Source organism: Haliotis rubra, unplaced genomic scaffold (assembly GCF_003918875.1).
Source record: "Haliotis rubra isolate DU_JTF1 unplaced genomic scaffold, ASM391887v1 Scf808, whole genome shotgun sequence".
NCBI classification, from domain to species: Eukaryota; Metazoa; Mollusca; class Gastropoda; order Lepetellida; family Haliotidae; genus Haliotis; species Haliotis rubra.
This window is the reverse complement of record NW_025767533.1, coordinates 54,487-70,492: the sequence shown is the minus strand read 5'-3', so window position 1 is coordinate 70,492 and position 16,006 is coordinate 54,487. Positions and strand designations below refer to the sequence as shown.

At 40.8% G+C, this 16,006-nt stretch overlaps 2 protein-coding genes across 2 annotated transcripts in view; both read right to left on the bottom strand.

Annotated features, from left to right (window-relative positions):
• Nucleotides 1-1,243: 1,243 nt before the first annotated feature.
• Nucleotides 1,244-16,006, bottom strand: part of LOC124261756 (flocculation protein FLO10-like) — a 47,853-nt gene continuing 33,090 nt past the window's right edge. The window contains exons 15-20 of the mRNA XM_046696114.1: nucleotides 5,569-5,692; nucleotides 5,158-5,361; nucleotides 3,957-4,163; nucleotides 3,618-3,768; nucleotides 2,454-2,565; nucleotides 1,244-1,594 (exon numbers count right to left, since the gene is read on the bottom strand). Coding sequence (XP_046552070.1) covers nucleotides 1,312-1,594; nucleotides 2,454-2,565; nucleotides 3,618-3,768; nucleotides 3,957-4,163; nucleotides 5,158-5,361; nucleotides 5,569-5,692 — 1,081 coding nt within the window. The 3' untranslated portion in view covers nucleotides 1,244-1,311. The remainder of the gene's footprint in view (nucleotides 1,595-2,453; nucleotides 2,566-3,617; nucleotides 3,769-3,956; nucleotides 4,164-5,157; nucleotides 5,362-5,568; nucleotides 5,693-16,006) is intronic.
• LOC124261760 lies at nucleotides 9,010-14,611 on the bottom strand. Its single transcript, XM_046696118.1, has 7 exons — nucleotides 14,399-14,611; nucleotides 12,128-12,217; nucleotides 11,739-11,809; nucleotides 11,271-11,442; nucleotides 10,886-11,026; nucleotides 9,978-10,091; nucleotides 9,010-9,382 (listed from the first exon to the last, which is right to left on the bottom strand). Coding segments are annotated over exons 4-7 (615 nt in total). The 5' UTR covers nucleotides 11,272-11,442; nucleotides 11,739-11,809; nucleotides 12,128-12,217; nucleotides 14,399-14,611; the 3' UTR covers nucleotides 9,010-9,023.

The following is a 16,006-nucleotide window of genomic DNA, read 5'->3' as shown; positions in this document are numbered from 1 at the left end:
GAGGAGTTTTGTTCAATCCTCTCTGAACTCACAAAATATAACAAAATGAAACAAGAGATTCGATCCAAGTCTCGTAAGTCTGCTATCAGCGAAGACGAGAAAAAAAAGTACACAGAACAGGGAGTACGAAAAGCCCAGCAAGCCTTTATTACAAACACCAAAGAGATCATAGGCGATTCACATTAAACTGTTTCATCGAGGTCAACATGACATAGCGGCACGGCAAATTATTTTGTGAAATATCCTTAAATATATACTTATCAAACCTACAGAACATTTTCAAACAAATGTAAACTAAAATTATGCTTGATAACGTTTTATCTCTCCAATTTAAAAAAGAGACACGTAAATCAAGCCATGACGTCGAGGAAATAGATGGGTTATTAACACTTCTGACAATAAAACATCATTAACAATTACATAGGTGTTGTTATAAAACAAGATATATAAAACAAGCTATCCAGTAAGCTACAGTGATTTATGTTGTGATGCCGATGAATGTGATAACAAAGAGATGACTGGTAGTCCATGATGACAATGTAACAAAGAAAGGAAAGTGAAAGGCTAACTATGTCACGTGTAAACCACAGATGAATATATACCAGGTAGTGTTTCTAGGAATTCAAGGAAGGTTCCACCTGTCACGCGAATATGTTAATAAAAAGGTAGGCATGAATATCGCGCTGCAATAATACTATAAACATTGTATCAAATTATTCTAGTTATATTAGTTTGTTGTAAACCCATTTTCCAACTGCATGAAAATATATCACTTCGGACAATTTGAATTCTGTACCAGATAATCCAGTGATCGACCTAATGAACAGAGATTCACGTCGTCAGGTTACGACGTTTCATCAACATCTGTGTTTTGTTTTGTTTAATGCATGTTTCATGTTTCGTGCTTCACGCAACACCCACCAATATTACAGTTATAGAGTAGAGTAACTGAGTATCGATCAGCTGAATATGGATTCGATGACACGCATCAAAAAGGTCGATAAGCCTGAGGGAAGGTGAGGTAGCCTAGTGATTAAAGCGTTCGCTCGTTACGTCGAAGATCCGGGTTCCAAACTCTACATGGTTACAATGTGTGAAGTCCATTTCTGGTGTCCCCCGCCGTAATATTGCTGGAATATTGCTATAAGCGGTGTAAAACTAAATTCAATCAATCAATCAGTAAGTCTGACTACCTGAACCCGTCAGTCGTCTATAACAGGCATCGGCTACTTAGTTTTTTTATAAAAGATTTCTATATTTCTTAAAAAGGTTTACGCATATGAGTTTTGTGCGACTGATGAAATGTGATATTCAGATGTTTTCGTATATGACACTTGATGTACTGTTGAAGGTTACACGCGGTGGTTCGCCAATGTTCTGGTACATCGGATTTTCAACAGCTTCATATATGTTTGTTTCTTCCGACCGACAAGTCTGTATAGAACAGTATGGTTCTTGACCAGCTCCTCCATCGCGTGCGTTGACATCAAGCTTGTCATACATCGTGTCTTCAGGTGTTGTCTTTTTAGGCTTAGCGTTTTCAGATGGCCCTGTATTGTAGTACACAGTTTGGTCAGAGATCTTCGGTTGGCCTCTGAAATACATAACCGCCATGGCCAATGTATCACAGGACTCACTCAAAAAAAAAAACAGTTCATAAATAAATACAGATCAATTCATTCTGTCAAACCTGTCAAATTACAGTAAACAAATCAAAAGTATATATAACTCCACAAAACTGCGTATTATGTTCAGGAACATGTTTTAACTAGTTAAAAGCAAAGCCAAATCATTATCCATTTTTAAATAGGCACACGATAAACCTGCCTTTGTATTGTCTGACACATGAACCTAATTTCGCAAAATACCAATAATATTTAATCCGATTTACTTAGATTATAATGACGGTAGATAGTTTGCAAATGATATCCTTTTTGAAACTATGCCCGAGTCGTAATAAAAGAGCAACTATTTTAAGTAAGAAGTGGTTGAAGAATTTTACATTGCCGTAAAACAGTTGCTAACATTTGTATAGTGCCGATATCCAGCGCAATCACAGAGTATCACAGATTAGGTATGAAACAAACTAATTCAATATTAAGAAATATTACCTACACGGACTTATATTTTGCATAAATTAAACCTCAGCTATAGGCCACTAGCAACCAAAGTTAGACCACCTTCCCGGGGGTCAAGGGGACTTACGGTACTTCTGCTTCCTACGTGATTCCTGGGAGGATTTACGTCAGCACTTTGGCCATTAGTGGCGGACTCAAGTGCCTTTAAGGAAGTAATTTATTGAGCAGGCAGACACTACTAAGGTTAATGGAGTTTGAAAATAGATTCTGCGAAGTGGCATCATCAGTATTGGAACGGTTATCCAAACGTCATATCAATTTAGTCGAATTGGGTTTCATATCCAGAGTGCCATGTATTCCTGGACAATACAGTACCTTCGTTTCCTCCTCCAGACAACAACTCCAACGACAATGCCGGCAACTGCAACGACAGCGGACGCAGTAGCCGACACCACCAGTACAAGATTTCGTCTGATCAATGGACTACCTGAAGGAAGATGCTCCGATATTAGAATTCCATAGCTTGATATTTAACATTATCACGTATTATTTATGTGACGAATTCTTGTTGTCAAAATCATTACAATTATTTATTGTTGTAAGCATTAAAATGATAGTAATAAATAGATGTAGGCCTAGAAAGGGAATAAAAGTACATTACCCATTTGGGGCTAACTGTCTGAAGATGGTTAAATTCTGAGCTACAGATCGACATGAACAAAGCTGCCCTACAATGCCGCAGCTTAGTCAAGTCTTCCTCCTGTACATAAACCAACCAAACTGGAGATCGGACGCGCTATAAGGGGAGGTACAAAACCCGCCTGAAAATATGTTGGACGAAACAATGAATTTCCAAACTTCTAGAGTGTGCGAAAGCAGCATGCGTACCAGGAATTCAACAAATTAATTAAATCCGGTGTCGAGAAAATTAGTTAAATCCGGAGTCGAGAAAAAGTTAACTGAAACAAGAAGAATATATCCTGGATAGACCTTTGCCAGGGCCATGTGACATCCAAAACTGATCCTGAAAAACTGTTATCTTCAATGGAAAGACAATTACTTTACTGCTTCAGTTCTCTATGGGATTGAGGTAATTTTCCTGCTTGGTTCTGGAAAGGTCAAACTATGTCTTCCAAAGAAAGGATTTGACTGATGCTAGAGACGTCTGCCCTTGTGTCTGAATACACAAATACACAATAACAAATGTTCACAGGGTGTTTGACTAGTCTAGTGTCCTCCTACTCTTCTTCCAATGATATAATTCATAGAAAGCAGACGATAGCAAGGAAGGGGTCTTGGGCTTGAAAGGACCATCTTCTGGTACAAAATACAATTTTGGAATAGGTCTATATATACTTGAAGACAAATTCTACCAACAACCCTGATCTTGTCCCTTTTGAGAACGCCAATGAATTAATTTTATGTCCCTATTTCAGGTCCCATTATTCTCGGTGCACTTTGTTTGGTACCTCCTGATCTGGGAAGAGAACTGTTTGAGACCTCGAAATAGAGTGAGGAAGGAGATCAGGTCTGACTTACTTTGGACAGGAGATGGTTTGCATGTCTCCACACCATCTGAACAAACGGCATCGCTTCTCTGCTGAGCTTCATCATAAGCAACCACAGTTATGTAAAACGTTCCACAAGACGGCGCTGTCCATGTGGCTTCAGTAGTGCGTGTTGATTCCATCTGCCATCAGAAGAGTAACACCATAGTAATACTCGTTATGTACCCTAATAGTGCTTAGACATATGAAAGCAAACCCTGTGTGTCGGCATAACCGTACAGAGAACTTGAGAAGAACGTTTCTTTCCGATATTACTATGTATTTTCTTTATATATCTACAAGTGTCACAATTACATGAGGAAGGACTAACGTTTTGGGTTTTGTTGAGGTCAAATAAGTGTCCTTGTAAACATCTTGGTCCGAACGTGTACTGGTAAAAGGCAATTGCACTCTCTCTGTCAAAGAATCCTTCCCAGTGGGCGTGGAGCTGTAGACTGTCCTGGTAGTCCACTTCCGTTTGTCCAGACTCACCATCGTGGACAACACCTGGTTGAGGGGGACTCACAGATACTTGGATCTAAACAGACAGTGAATGTATAGATGGAGGGACCAATGGTTCATGTTTGTGAAATGTTTGAGCAAAAATTGCATGTAACACATGTTATTACTGTGTAAACACTGCCCCTCATCATGATGTTATCATTCTCATTTAAGTTTGAATATAATGTTAATCTGTAACACTGAATATAGGAACTACACTGGATTTAACAAACACATCTAGACTTGCCTCGACTATCGGGTTCAGATATTTGTCCCGTGAAGGTTCCTACATCCGTAATGTAACTGGTCTGTCTAGTTATGATTCCTTTTATCAAAAGCTCTACAATAAGCCCTTTTTGACAACTGAGAATCGGCTTTTATGATTGATAGTTTATATTGGTTACTTAGATTGTTAGTGGCTGTACCCTCGAAGGGGGGTGAAGTATTGTAAAATTATTGTCCTCCTGAGAGGGCGCGTAAGTCCCCAAACCTTCCATGTTAAATATAGAATTATCAGATTTTTCAAACGTAGTATTTTTGTTATTTTAACTGTCGGCTAAATGTTCCTACACTCGCCAGCGGCTGAAGGGATGGTGTAAATCCAACTAGGGTCCATGCAGGTAGCAAAAGCAATGTAAGTCCCTATGGTCCCTAGGATGGTGATGTACCTTCAGTTGTTGGCGATCACTAGCCCATTTTTACATTTTATTGTCTAAAATAGTTTCCTACTTTTAAAAATAATACTAGCTAGTTTGAACCCTTTTTACTCTAGTTATTTTACAGTCCGTCGATGACTGGGTATTTAATTACTTGTATTATATTGTGTATGTACAACATTTCTCGTCACTATATGGCTGAAATATTGCCGGGGTGACTCACTCACTCACTCACTGAGAGTCGGTGTTTCTGTAGGTTAGGTTGTACTCGAGCACAAGTGACGAAATTGTTTGTTCAACTCTGTGACATGGGTCATGTTACATACACAAATTAATGACAGGTGTGAGCTCATGTACGAATTTAGCCATTTATACCTTTACTTCCTGTTCAGTTTGGAGTTTAGCATAATTTGTGGCTGTGACTAGAAACCAGTATTCCTTTCCTTCAGCCAACTTGACGTCCCTTATGTCTTCCAGGGCTGGTTTCACTTGGAAGTGGGGATGATAACATGTGCCAGCTGGAGTACAATAACAGTTACCATCTCTTGCATCGTGCATGGTGTTGCAGTCATCCAGAGTCTGGAATCATTCATTCAATAAAACATCAAACTTGATGACATATTATTGGAGTTTTACCCATATAATAGTTATTACTGTGTATTGAGGTTCACTGGTTCGAAATGCAAAGTCCATGAGTAATAATGGTAGAAATACAAATGTGTTAGTTGCTTTTGTCTGCGTCCCATTGACATAAATTCTGACCAGCAAGAGGAAACATTCACTTACACGATAGACCTGAGTAGAAATCCACTTTACAGATAACACCATATCTTCATCTTGCCGTTTTTGTACGATTCTCCATTGCACCGTTTCCACTCCACTGTGTCCATCGTACACATCGAACTCCAATCTAGAATCAGATAGAGATACGCTTCATGAAGTGCTTCAATTTGTTTCAGATTTATGTTCGCAAATATCATTATTGCACATCATTCTACTTATTATATAGTCTCTTTACACAACGTTAAAACCTTCAGGATAAGGTCGTGTATGCTGCTACGCCGTGACGTCTGCATCATTAAGATGAAAATGGCGAATTGTGAAATGGCGAAACTACTTTCAACATTCTTACATAACGTCATGAAGTTCCTCCAACCGATGCATACTGATGTTGAGACTGCCGCTTCTGTTTAGCCAAAGGTTCTCTATGACTGGAGGTGATGTGTCGATATGGACTGTCACCTGTTCTTCAAAGAATTCGCGTCTGATGTCATAGGCGCGCACCCAGAAGCGTACAGTGTCCCCGTCCACTAGTGAGGGTGTTATGGTCTGTGACTGATTCAGACCTTGACTAGTGAACAGGTTAACAGCTGGTGGACTGGTGATGGACGACCCTCCTTGGTGGTCGACTTTGTAAGATGTGAGGAAGCGTGTGATGCCTAGAACAGATCCCACATGTGACCTGGTTGTGTTTAGATTATCCCACTAACATTTTCGTATTGAGTGGAGGATTGTGTTTAGTTTCCAACTGTTTAGCAATATTTCAGCAATAGCACCGCGGGGACACCAGGAATAAGCTTCTCACATTGTACAGATGTGGACATTCGAACCTGGGTCTTCGGCATGAGGAGCGAACGCTTTAACCACAAGGCTACCCTACATCCCTGTCATATGGAAACATGCGTTTCAATGAGGTGACAATCTGCATTTACTCTGAATTATGCCGCGTGATTCTCTGTAAAATTATGATTTTTAATCATTTGTCTAAGGGAACCAAAGGCTAACTAATATGTCTTGAATTCTAGTACACCACATACCTTGAACATTTCTGACTTCACCTGTATCTCTGCTTCCATCGTTATCATCATAGCCCGAGCCGATGTCACCCAGAGAAGCTACACCAAGGAGCCATTTGTTGTTGTGATGGACTGTGTTGATATATCTGTTGGTCCAGTCTACTGTCACTGCTGATGATGTAGTTTGCCACTCTGATGATATTGATGATGCTGTTGTCACACGGAGAGCTGTATTTACCGGTGTTGTCACAGTCGAAGTACCATCATATATCACTATTCTTCTGGTACTTCTGTGATTACCTCCCTTGTCATAGGCAGATAGGACAACCGAGTACACGCCCGTCTTAGTCAGTGTGTAGCTGTTGGTCGTCTGATACATGTACATATGAAAAACAAAACATATGTCTGTAAAGTGAACACGTGACCACACACCGAGACAATTCACATTTCAAGATCTTTGAAACGGTGAATCAAGTGGCAGACTTTTTCTACTACTTATTATCACCAGGATTTGTAAAAGAAATACACGCACACGCATGCACTATCACACGACCACATGTCAGCATGTATAAATTAACATTAACAAGCATCTAATCAATCATAAATTAAGCTAATTAAATATTTGAACTACAGCAATGAATCCCTCACAGTTGAGCTTGTCAATGTTGTAGTGTTAACACGACGTTTATCTTTGAGGACATCCCCAACAGCGTGGAGTTCATACACGTCCCTCACAAAGTGGTCGACTCCTGCATCAGTATCCGACCAGCCACTCCACCGGAGATTCACTGTGGGCTGAAAAAAGTCATGGAATCATTCTTCCTGTCTACCATCAACATCCGGTGTGAAATATAACTGTGGCCATATACTTACAGTCTTGATAACATCGGGAACGGTCAGCATGCTGCCAACACAGGCAGTAGTACCAGTACAGTGATAGGGATCCACCAGGTCTATGGACACAGTAAAGGTGTGGGTCTGTGTGGCACCGTTGTAGTAGTAGGTCGCTAGTGTGTTACTCTTCTTGTCCCGGACCTTCACATACCCTCCATTACTTGTTGAAAACGTGAATTCCATACTGAAAATAATAATGTCAAAATTTTTATAGAAACCTAGGACATTCAGATTGCAAGTTCAATATGAAAGCCAAAATTTGAAATAAACAACAGTGTCTGTATCGTGTACCAGACTATGTGTACCAGATTGTAATCAAGTAGCAATATGTACTCATACAAAATACGTTGTGATTGTTACGGAAACGACAAAAAAATAATGTGATGAAATAGGTGTACTCAAATGTCAGGGTGAAAAGCAACACTACCCAAACGTCCATTCCGCTAGACACAGTCTAAACTGTATAACGTCATTTACGAAATCGTTGTTACATCCAAAGTCACCCATCCCATCCCCTCCCCATACTCACACATCTCTGTGTTGGAAGGGTAGAGGGGAGTACAGATGTCCCTGATGAGTTTCCTTCACAGGTGTACAGGTCTGTGTCCGGGCTGCTTCTGCTGACTCCTCCACAGTTATAGACCTTAGTGGAGACAACACCTGCACCTGCACCTTGGAACAACAACACAGTCAGCAGAGTGAATAATGATGTACGGATGATGATGAGACAAGAAGCACAAGATCATCAGTTGATGATTCATGATATGCTGACCTTTTACAGTGATTCAAACACATGTTCATGTGATGGTCCGCTTTTAGCGGTGGTTTGTAATGGATGTTGAAGGGTGTTGTAGCTTACATTTAGAAATCAACCACCGGATAGTATATAAGAAAGTAAGAGATTGTATGGATAACAACTTCTTTATTATATATGATGCGACGTTTCGGTATGGATTCTTATACCGTTGTCAAGCAAGAGTGAAGTACTACAGCACAGAACAGACTTATATACATGAACATGGATTAAGTAATAACAACATGTAGGAAATATACATGCTGATGAGATTAATTAACAATGATAGCTGAAGTGCTCTAATCTGTTGTTTTTATCAGTTCATTGTATGCAGAAGGGATGAGATATCCCTGGTCTCTGTTGAGTGAGGGCTTGTGTCTCCGGATTTGAACTGCTTCTGCAAGTTTCCTTTTGGTGAAGTCCTGGTTGTTTTTGGATCAGCATGTATATTTTGTTTCTACCTCCACCACCATTGGTTTCCTATTGTCACTACATTATTGCCACCGTGCCTTCTTGTTGTTGTTAATCCCCTTGATTCATTCCTACATGTTGTTATTACTTAATCCATGTTCATGTATATAAGTCTGTTCTGTGCTGTAGTACTTCACTCTTGCTTGACAACGGTATAAGAATCCATACCGAAACGTCGCATCATATATGATAAAGAAGTTGTAATCCATAAAATCTCTTACTTTCTTATTAGTCACCAACTTCTAAATGCCAATCAAACAGATCGGATAGTATATGTCTTTGTACAGTCAGATGAACGATGATATACCAAACTCGTTAGAAAATCCGTTCAAACTTTGAATGCATACAGAATATGTTATATTATGCATAGTGTGACCTCTTTTATCCCACACACCTCTCTTTAGTTTGAATGTAGCAGCACCACTGACAATTCCAACACGGAAGTTTTCAATGAAGGCATGTCTGGATGGAGGTACCATTTTGTACTCAGCCGTAAACTTATAGTACATTCTAGATGCAGAGTTGATGTTTGACCAGCTAGTGGACTGAAATGGACCACTGTTGATGTCGGGAGGTGCCTCTGTCGTGTCGCCGTTGCTCGCGGACAGTCTTAGGAGGTTGAAGTGTATTGTGGGCTTCGTTGTTACTGTGACAAACGTGTACAAATATACGAACAGTGTACGTGTACAAACAATACGCCAAGCCATAATGCAACATAATTCCGTTGATCAGACGGAAAATATGGGCATCATTTTATTTCGTCAAAGTCTAATCAGAAAGATGTATAGCTTGGTGTATTAGCTAATAATCATGTTGCTCAGTAAGACAGCTTTGCTCATTACAACTGTATAATGCATAACTGTCAATAGTGTGAAGCCGCCTCGTCGTCGGCAACTTTGGATATCAATAGGCAAGACATGACTTTGGTTTTTCAAACCTATGTTTAAAATGCTTCAGATGAATGCCCGAAGGCAAATGGATATATTTTAACGAGGTTAGTGATAAGGTTACTCTTCTTACCCATTTACTTGCAATCCTGTACAATCAGAAATACTCCAGAAGCAAAGTAACACTGAAAATGATATGAATGTATCACTGAAAATCAGAAGTGACATGAGGTCTTCGCCAAGAGGTAAAGCATGTCCTACGCCGCTGGCAGCACCCACCATTCCCCCACCATGCATACAAGGTTTTGGTTGTTATTTGTGCTTTGTTTATAATCCCAGGGAGCGTCAACTTACTTGTCTGACAATGTTTCCCTGTGAAGCCGCTGGAGCAGGCACAGTTACTGGCGTACTCGTTCCTGCAGGTCCCGGGATAACATCGGGTGCTGTCACTCCGCCACGAGCACGCCTCTGTAGACACAGATGTAGGGTCTAGGTTTTACAGCATGTTTAGTTAAGAATCTAAATGTGCTCTGTGTGGTGTAGTGGTGGCATATTTTCTTACTTCTATGTGATCTATAGTCAGAGGAATCAACACATACATTGCCTATGTACAAGCGGGGTAGTTCCTTGTTTCAAACTGAAGTTGACTGGAAATGATTTCTTTGTGAAAGTTCCAATGAATAAAGGAACGCCTCATCGTATGACAACATTTATGATCAGATTCACGATATAGGCAGTTTGCGCGCGCGCGCGCGTGTGTATGTGTTTATTCATAGCTCGATGAACTGGAACATAATAAACTAATAGGAACCCGTGATAACACCGGGTGCTTTGACTCAGCCACGAACACGCCTCTGTAGACAAAAATGGACGATCTAGGATTAAAAGCATGTTCAGTTAAGAAGCTGAATGTGCTCTGTGTAGTGAAGTTGTGGAAAGGCATATTTTCCTATTTCTATGTGATCTGTTGTCCGAAAAAACACTCTTCCAGCAATGTTCCTGTACAGTATGGTGGTTACATGTTCTCACTAAGGTTGACTGGAAGAGATATATTCAATGAATAAAAGAACGTCTCCATCGTATTTTTTTTGTAACATTTATGATCACCTCACAATGTATTGTCTTAAGATTCAAGTTTTTTGCTGTTTGCAGGTGTGATTTGTTAATCATAGCTCGATAAACTCGTAAATAACTGTAGCAGGAACCTATAAACACTCATTTTGGACATACAGTTGACTCGTTGTTCACCAATTGCAACTTACGTATGCATGATCTTCTGTCAGAAGACGCCACATATGCCCTGTGTCCTGCCTGGTCCAGCACGACCCCCTCACAGCGACTACACACCTGGTTGCTGCTGCTGGTGCATGTCTCCAGGTCACAGTTACTGATGGCGCTGCACACTGTCAAAGGAATCATAGGACATCAGCAACGTGAATTTCGAGTTTGAAACGGGCCAAAGCCGCATTCAACGGCGTGCCTCGAAAAGTGATGCAGTTTTCATACATCTACTACTTTGGTAAAACCACGAGTATGGTGGATCGAGGCGACAAGTGAAAAGCGTGCCCAACAAATGGCGGTGTACGAATACATCTGGCCATACGCGCCTCCGATATGAATAAATGCGCTGAACCTATATACACGTACTTCTGCAGCGTTCTCTGCTGGGGTAAAAGCCTTCATTACAGTTGGAACAGATCCCAGGGGGAAGTACAGCTGCCCCCACTCTTGAACTGTGTGTTGCCGTTACTGTAGACGATGTGAGATGTCCTGTAGTCGATGTTGCAAGCAGCGGAATTGATCTCGCTGTCACATATAGCTGCAATGTGTAAATGGTGTTTCATTGTTACATTATGTGTGGGTGAACATGTTAATGTCAAATCATACGAATTCTGAATTATTTTGTGGTAATATGTGCCCAGCTGGGATTAGAAGAAACAAAAGCAAAGTGCACCAGTGAGCATCAGCACAAACGGCAGTCGACAGCCTGTGTACTGATTCAAAATACATTACACGACCCGTCAAACTTTATGTTACCATGGATCATCAGGTCATTATGATAACAACTGTAGTGAGGTCACACGTTCCTCAGTCCAAGTAGCACAATTCACTTACGATGTGGGCAGCCTGTGCTATCTGTGTTTCTGTATCCTGATTTGCATCTGTAATTTGTGACCGACCTCTGCCTGGGAGAACAAAAAACGAAGTCTCTTTGGATAGATGAACAGGATATTGTCAACATGTGAATGAGCAACTTCGTAACAGTGCTAATGTCATATGCTCTAATCGTCAGCTATGATTTGGTCACTACAAATCTGTCAGAGAATTTCCGTTTGTCATAGAGGTCAACTGTGACGCTCTGATCGGCAGTAAATGGGGCCAGGATATAACTAAATTTTGTTCAAAGCCATTAACAGGGAGAAATAGTCAAATCAGGAAGATTTATACATTTAGAAAAGAACATTATGAATGATAACCATTGGTTTTAAGAAATGAAGTTTTACCTGTATCTTCCGCATCGTTGCCAACCAAGAAAACCACACGCCGTTGTGTATCGTGATGACCTGTAAGTTGTATACGCCTCTACGTTTACACTGAAAGGAAAGTAAGACTTGGAGGTATCATTATTTCTTCACCCCACACATGCATGTATTTAAACTGCAAATGCCCCCATGCAGGCAAGGAAGTCAAGTAAACGATAAGTGCATGTGAACAACATCCGATGAATGGAGATCTTATTTATTTAAGTGCCCACCCCTCATGGAATTGGCAAAATATCAACGTGAATTCTGTTTCCTGTCTGCAATTCCTTTTATAGCCCAACACATTCTGAAGGGTTGATGTGATGTGTAATGATGTTTTGACGCATTACAGCTAATGTGAATGTTGTTCGCCGATTACTTGTGTCCTCATGCATATTTATGACAACGCTAAAGGTGAATTTGCACATTAAGCAAAAGATGTCAAGTAGGAGTGAGTGAGTGAATTAGGTAATATTTAACGTCACATATCAGGCATATCGTGACGAGAGCAATTTAATTTATATCAATATAAGAACCAATAAATTGAGAACATAAAAAACCTGTCATCGAAGGACAGTAAAACTAGTACAATATCACAGCTCGTAATTTAAAACTAGCATGCTATCATAAAAATATATCACTATACACAACAATACAATATAAAACCGGGCTATAGATCACCAGCAACTGGAGTCTGATCACCATACTAGGGACTCTGGAGACTTACAGTACTTTGGCTACCTGCATGGACCCTAGCAGGATTTACACCATCCCTTCAGCCACTGGTGATTGTCGTGAAATTTAGCCATTTGTCAAGTAGGAAGACCCCAAATAGAACACCAAATAAGCAAATGGTTGATCAGACAGAAAACTCCCTGTAATTTGGAAGGAGGCACAATGGACTCTGGAATTGCGAAACCGAGAACCCTGTAAGGGAAATCTCGGATTTTCGTCGTTTGGGGTTTCGATTTCGCCTTCCGCTATTAAACTTATCAAATTAGGATTGAGTTTAGTAAATGTGTGCATGTGCGGTCCGGGTGATTAGAAGCATACTCTTTGTTAGCGATGTTACAACTCTTCTCAAATAATGGTGTTTATACTGTGTTATACTTATTATTTAGATGGTTAATACAGACTGTAATAGTAAACTAATGAAAATAATAGTTACTGTAAAAACAGTACGACGTAATATTGCAGTAATGTACAGTTATCAATACACACCGTCATTTAGAAAGTGGACAAATGTAACATATGTTATGTTTGGGATTGTATTTTAGTTGGGTTGAGTCCAACCCGGGATTGGAACCACACCCTCAGAGTCAGGCACCTAATCGCCAGCACACAAAGTCATGTTTGTGGAAGCCGCGGTGGCAGAGCGGGTTTGCGGCTGACTTTGTGTGCTGGCGATTAGCTGCCTCTGGATGTGAAAATATTGGACTCATGTAGCTGCGGCAAAAACAATACTATTTCATTCCAAAACGTCATCTGTAAACTATTGTAAAGAGCTTCAGCGCCAAAACCACGGTAAGTTTAACTGTTTCCCTTGTTTTAGAAGCGTTTGAAGAAATATTTGCCAAAACGTCACCAAAATAACATGCAAAGCAAAATGCATGTGCAAGAAAGCGAAAAAGCATGCGGTATCGATCACTGTATTATAAGAAAAAACAACAACATTGAGTTTAATTTTGTCGTTCGTAATTGCCTGGAAAAGAGGAAATTATCATGCCACGAGTGCCGCTAATCGAAACATCGCCATAGGTCGCCTTGAAGCTGAGGAGTCGCGCCTGTATTTGTCCAACATTTCAACGTTCATCAGAGTACTATATCTCGACTTTTGGATCGTTTCCTGCGGACCAATTCCGCCCAAGATAGCCCGAGAAGCAGCCGTGCAAGAGTTACTACCCACGCCCAGGACGCTACATCCAGTCTGCTCACTTGCATCATCGGGTTGCCAAAGCCGTGGAGACTGCACAACGTGTCCCTGGTTTGAGAAGAATTTCCGTCCAAACTGTCAGGAATCGATTGCGTGAAGTTGAAATTCGACCAAGAAGAGTCCAGAACTTGAAGCTTAGAAACTTGTGGCCAGTCTGGTTCAGTGATGAATCACGATTTCTTCTCCACCGGCGATATTGAAGATGAAGTAATTGCTCTTAAGCTAACGCAATACATTCTTCTAAAAATGGCTTATGCGGGTTTTTGTTTAAGGATTCAATTTTTTACGAGGTCAGTGATAAGACAGAAATGCATTCTTACCCATTTGCTTGCAATCCTGTGCTGAGCTTCCACGTAGCAAGTGTACAGACCCAAAACAATATGCAGTATTGTATAGATACCATGCTTCCTTGTTGATGATGTTCACTGAAGGATAACAAGAACGTATTACTGCAGTCCTTCCCCTACATGTGAGAAACACTAATATATATACTGCCGAACACTACAAGGAAGATGATTTTTTAACCGTAGTGATCCCCTTGGTCGTCAGGTAAGCCAGCGTGTACCACCTCCGGCGAAAGGAACCTGAGCCGACTCTCTTAGACTCTTAGTGAGTGAGTGAGTTTAGTTTTACGCCGCACTCAGCAATATTCCAGCTATATGGCGGCAGTATGTAAATAATCGAGCCTGGACCAGAAAGGGTTGGTCCAGTAATCAACAGCATGAGCACCGACCTGCTCAATTGGGAACCGATGACATGTGTCAACCAAACCAGCTTGCCTGACCAACCGATCACGGTAGTCGCCTCTTACGACAAGCATGGGTTGCTGAAGGTTCATTCTAACCGGGACCTTCTCTTTCAGACGGGTTACTTTTAGGCAGTTGAATTCAAGGTCAGAATAGGCGCAACTGGGGTTGACTTTGTCACCCTGCTAGCCCTCTGAATTGGTGCAAGGTCACACAGTCAATACTGTTTTTGTGAGCTGTCAAACTGCAACATGCATCAGGGGGTTTGCATTTAAACTGTCTGGCAGGTAGTCTGGCAGGTAGTCCATATATAGAACGTCATACTAGACCAAATGCATTTGGATGTTTTGTATTGAACGAGAAGATGTCATGGGAGCAGAGAAACAACGAGTTGAAGAACGAGTTGTTTCACTACTCCCATGACATCTCCGAGTCCGAGTTCGAAATATATTCATAGATAAAGAAAAAATATGCATGAACACAATGTATACTTACATTTTCGACTGAAATGTTATCGTTCTTGTCTGGTACGAGACGAAATATCACAACTGTTTTCTGTGCCCCTGCTACGACAGTGTTGCATTCGGTCTACTGTACCCTGGGTATAAACAGGTCCACATGTCTATTGGACTGCTGGAGCAAGACTGCTGTACCAGGAAGTTAAAAAACCCATGTCAAACAGCATTTAACAAATGCGACGTGCTTACACGTGTTCATCGTCCGCGAAAACTATAACTTGAAAAGGAAACATGACAAGACTGACAACATTCTTCTCTTTATATCTAACCGGGCTCATATCAAACCATTATTTCCCCAATAAACAGAAGGTTGCCAAAGAACCATCTGTTTTTGAGGGCGGTGAAGAAAATATTTTGTGTAGGCCCATCATTGGCCTAACAACAGTTGCGTTGACGATGTCAACAATGGGAACAGGTTGTCTAATACAAATTAACGAGGAACTGCATCAGCGTTAGAAAAACACAATGAACATCACGCTGATATGTTGTACAGGCCAACCGGAGGGGAGGAGAAAGCGTCATTGTGTGGGGACAATCGGTTATCATCACAGGATCGCTGTGCAGTTATTCCGTCTGCACATTGTTACTGTCGTGCACAGGGATGGTGTTTCCTAGAAAGTCTTAGTAATTATATGTTATATCTACCTCTCTTCTTTTATAAACC

Excerpts from the sequence above, each read along its gene's own strand:
- LOC124261760 (XM_046696118.1), bottom strand. Across the intron at positions 10,092-10,885 it reads TGACAGAAGATCATGCATAC|AGGCGTGCTCGTGGCGGAGT; the intron begins GTAAGTTGCAAT and ends CTGTGTCTACAG. Across the intron at positions 9,383-9,977 it reads AGGGAAACATTGTCAGACAA|TAACAACGAAGCCCACAATA; the intron begins GTAAGTTGACGC and ends CGTTTGTCACAG.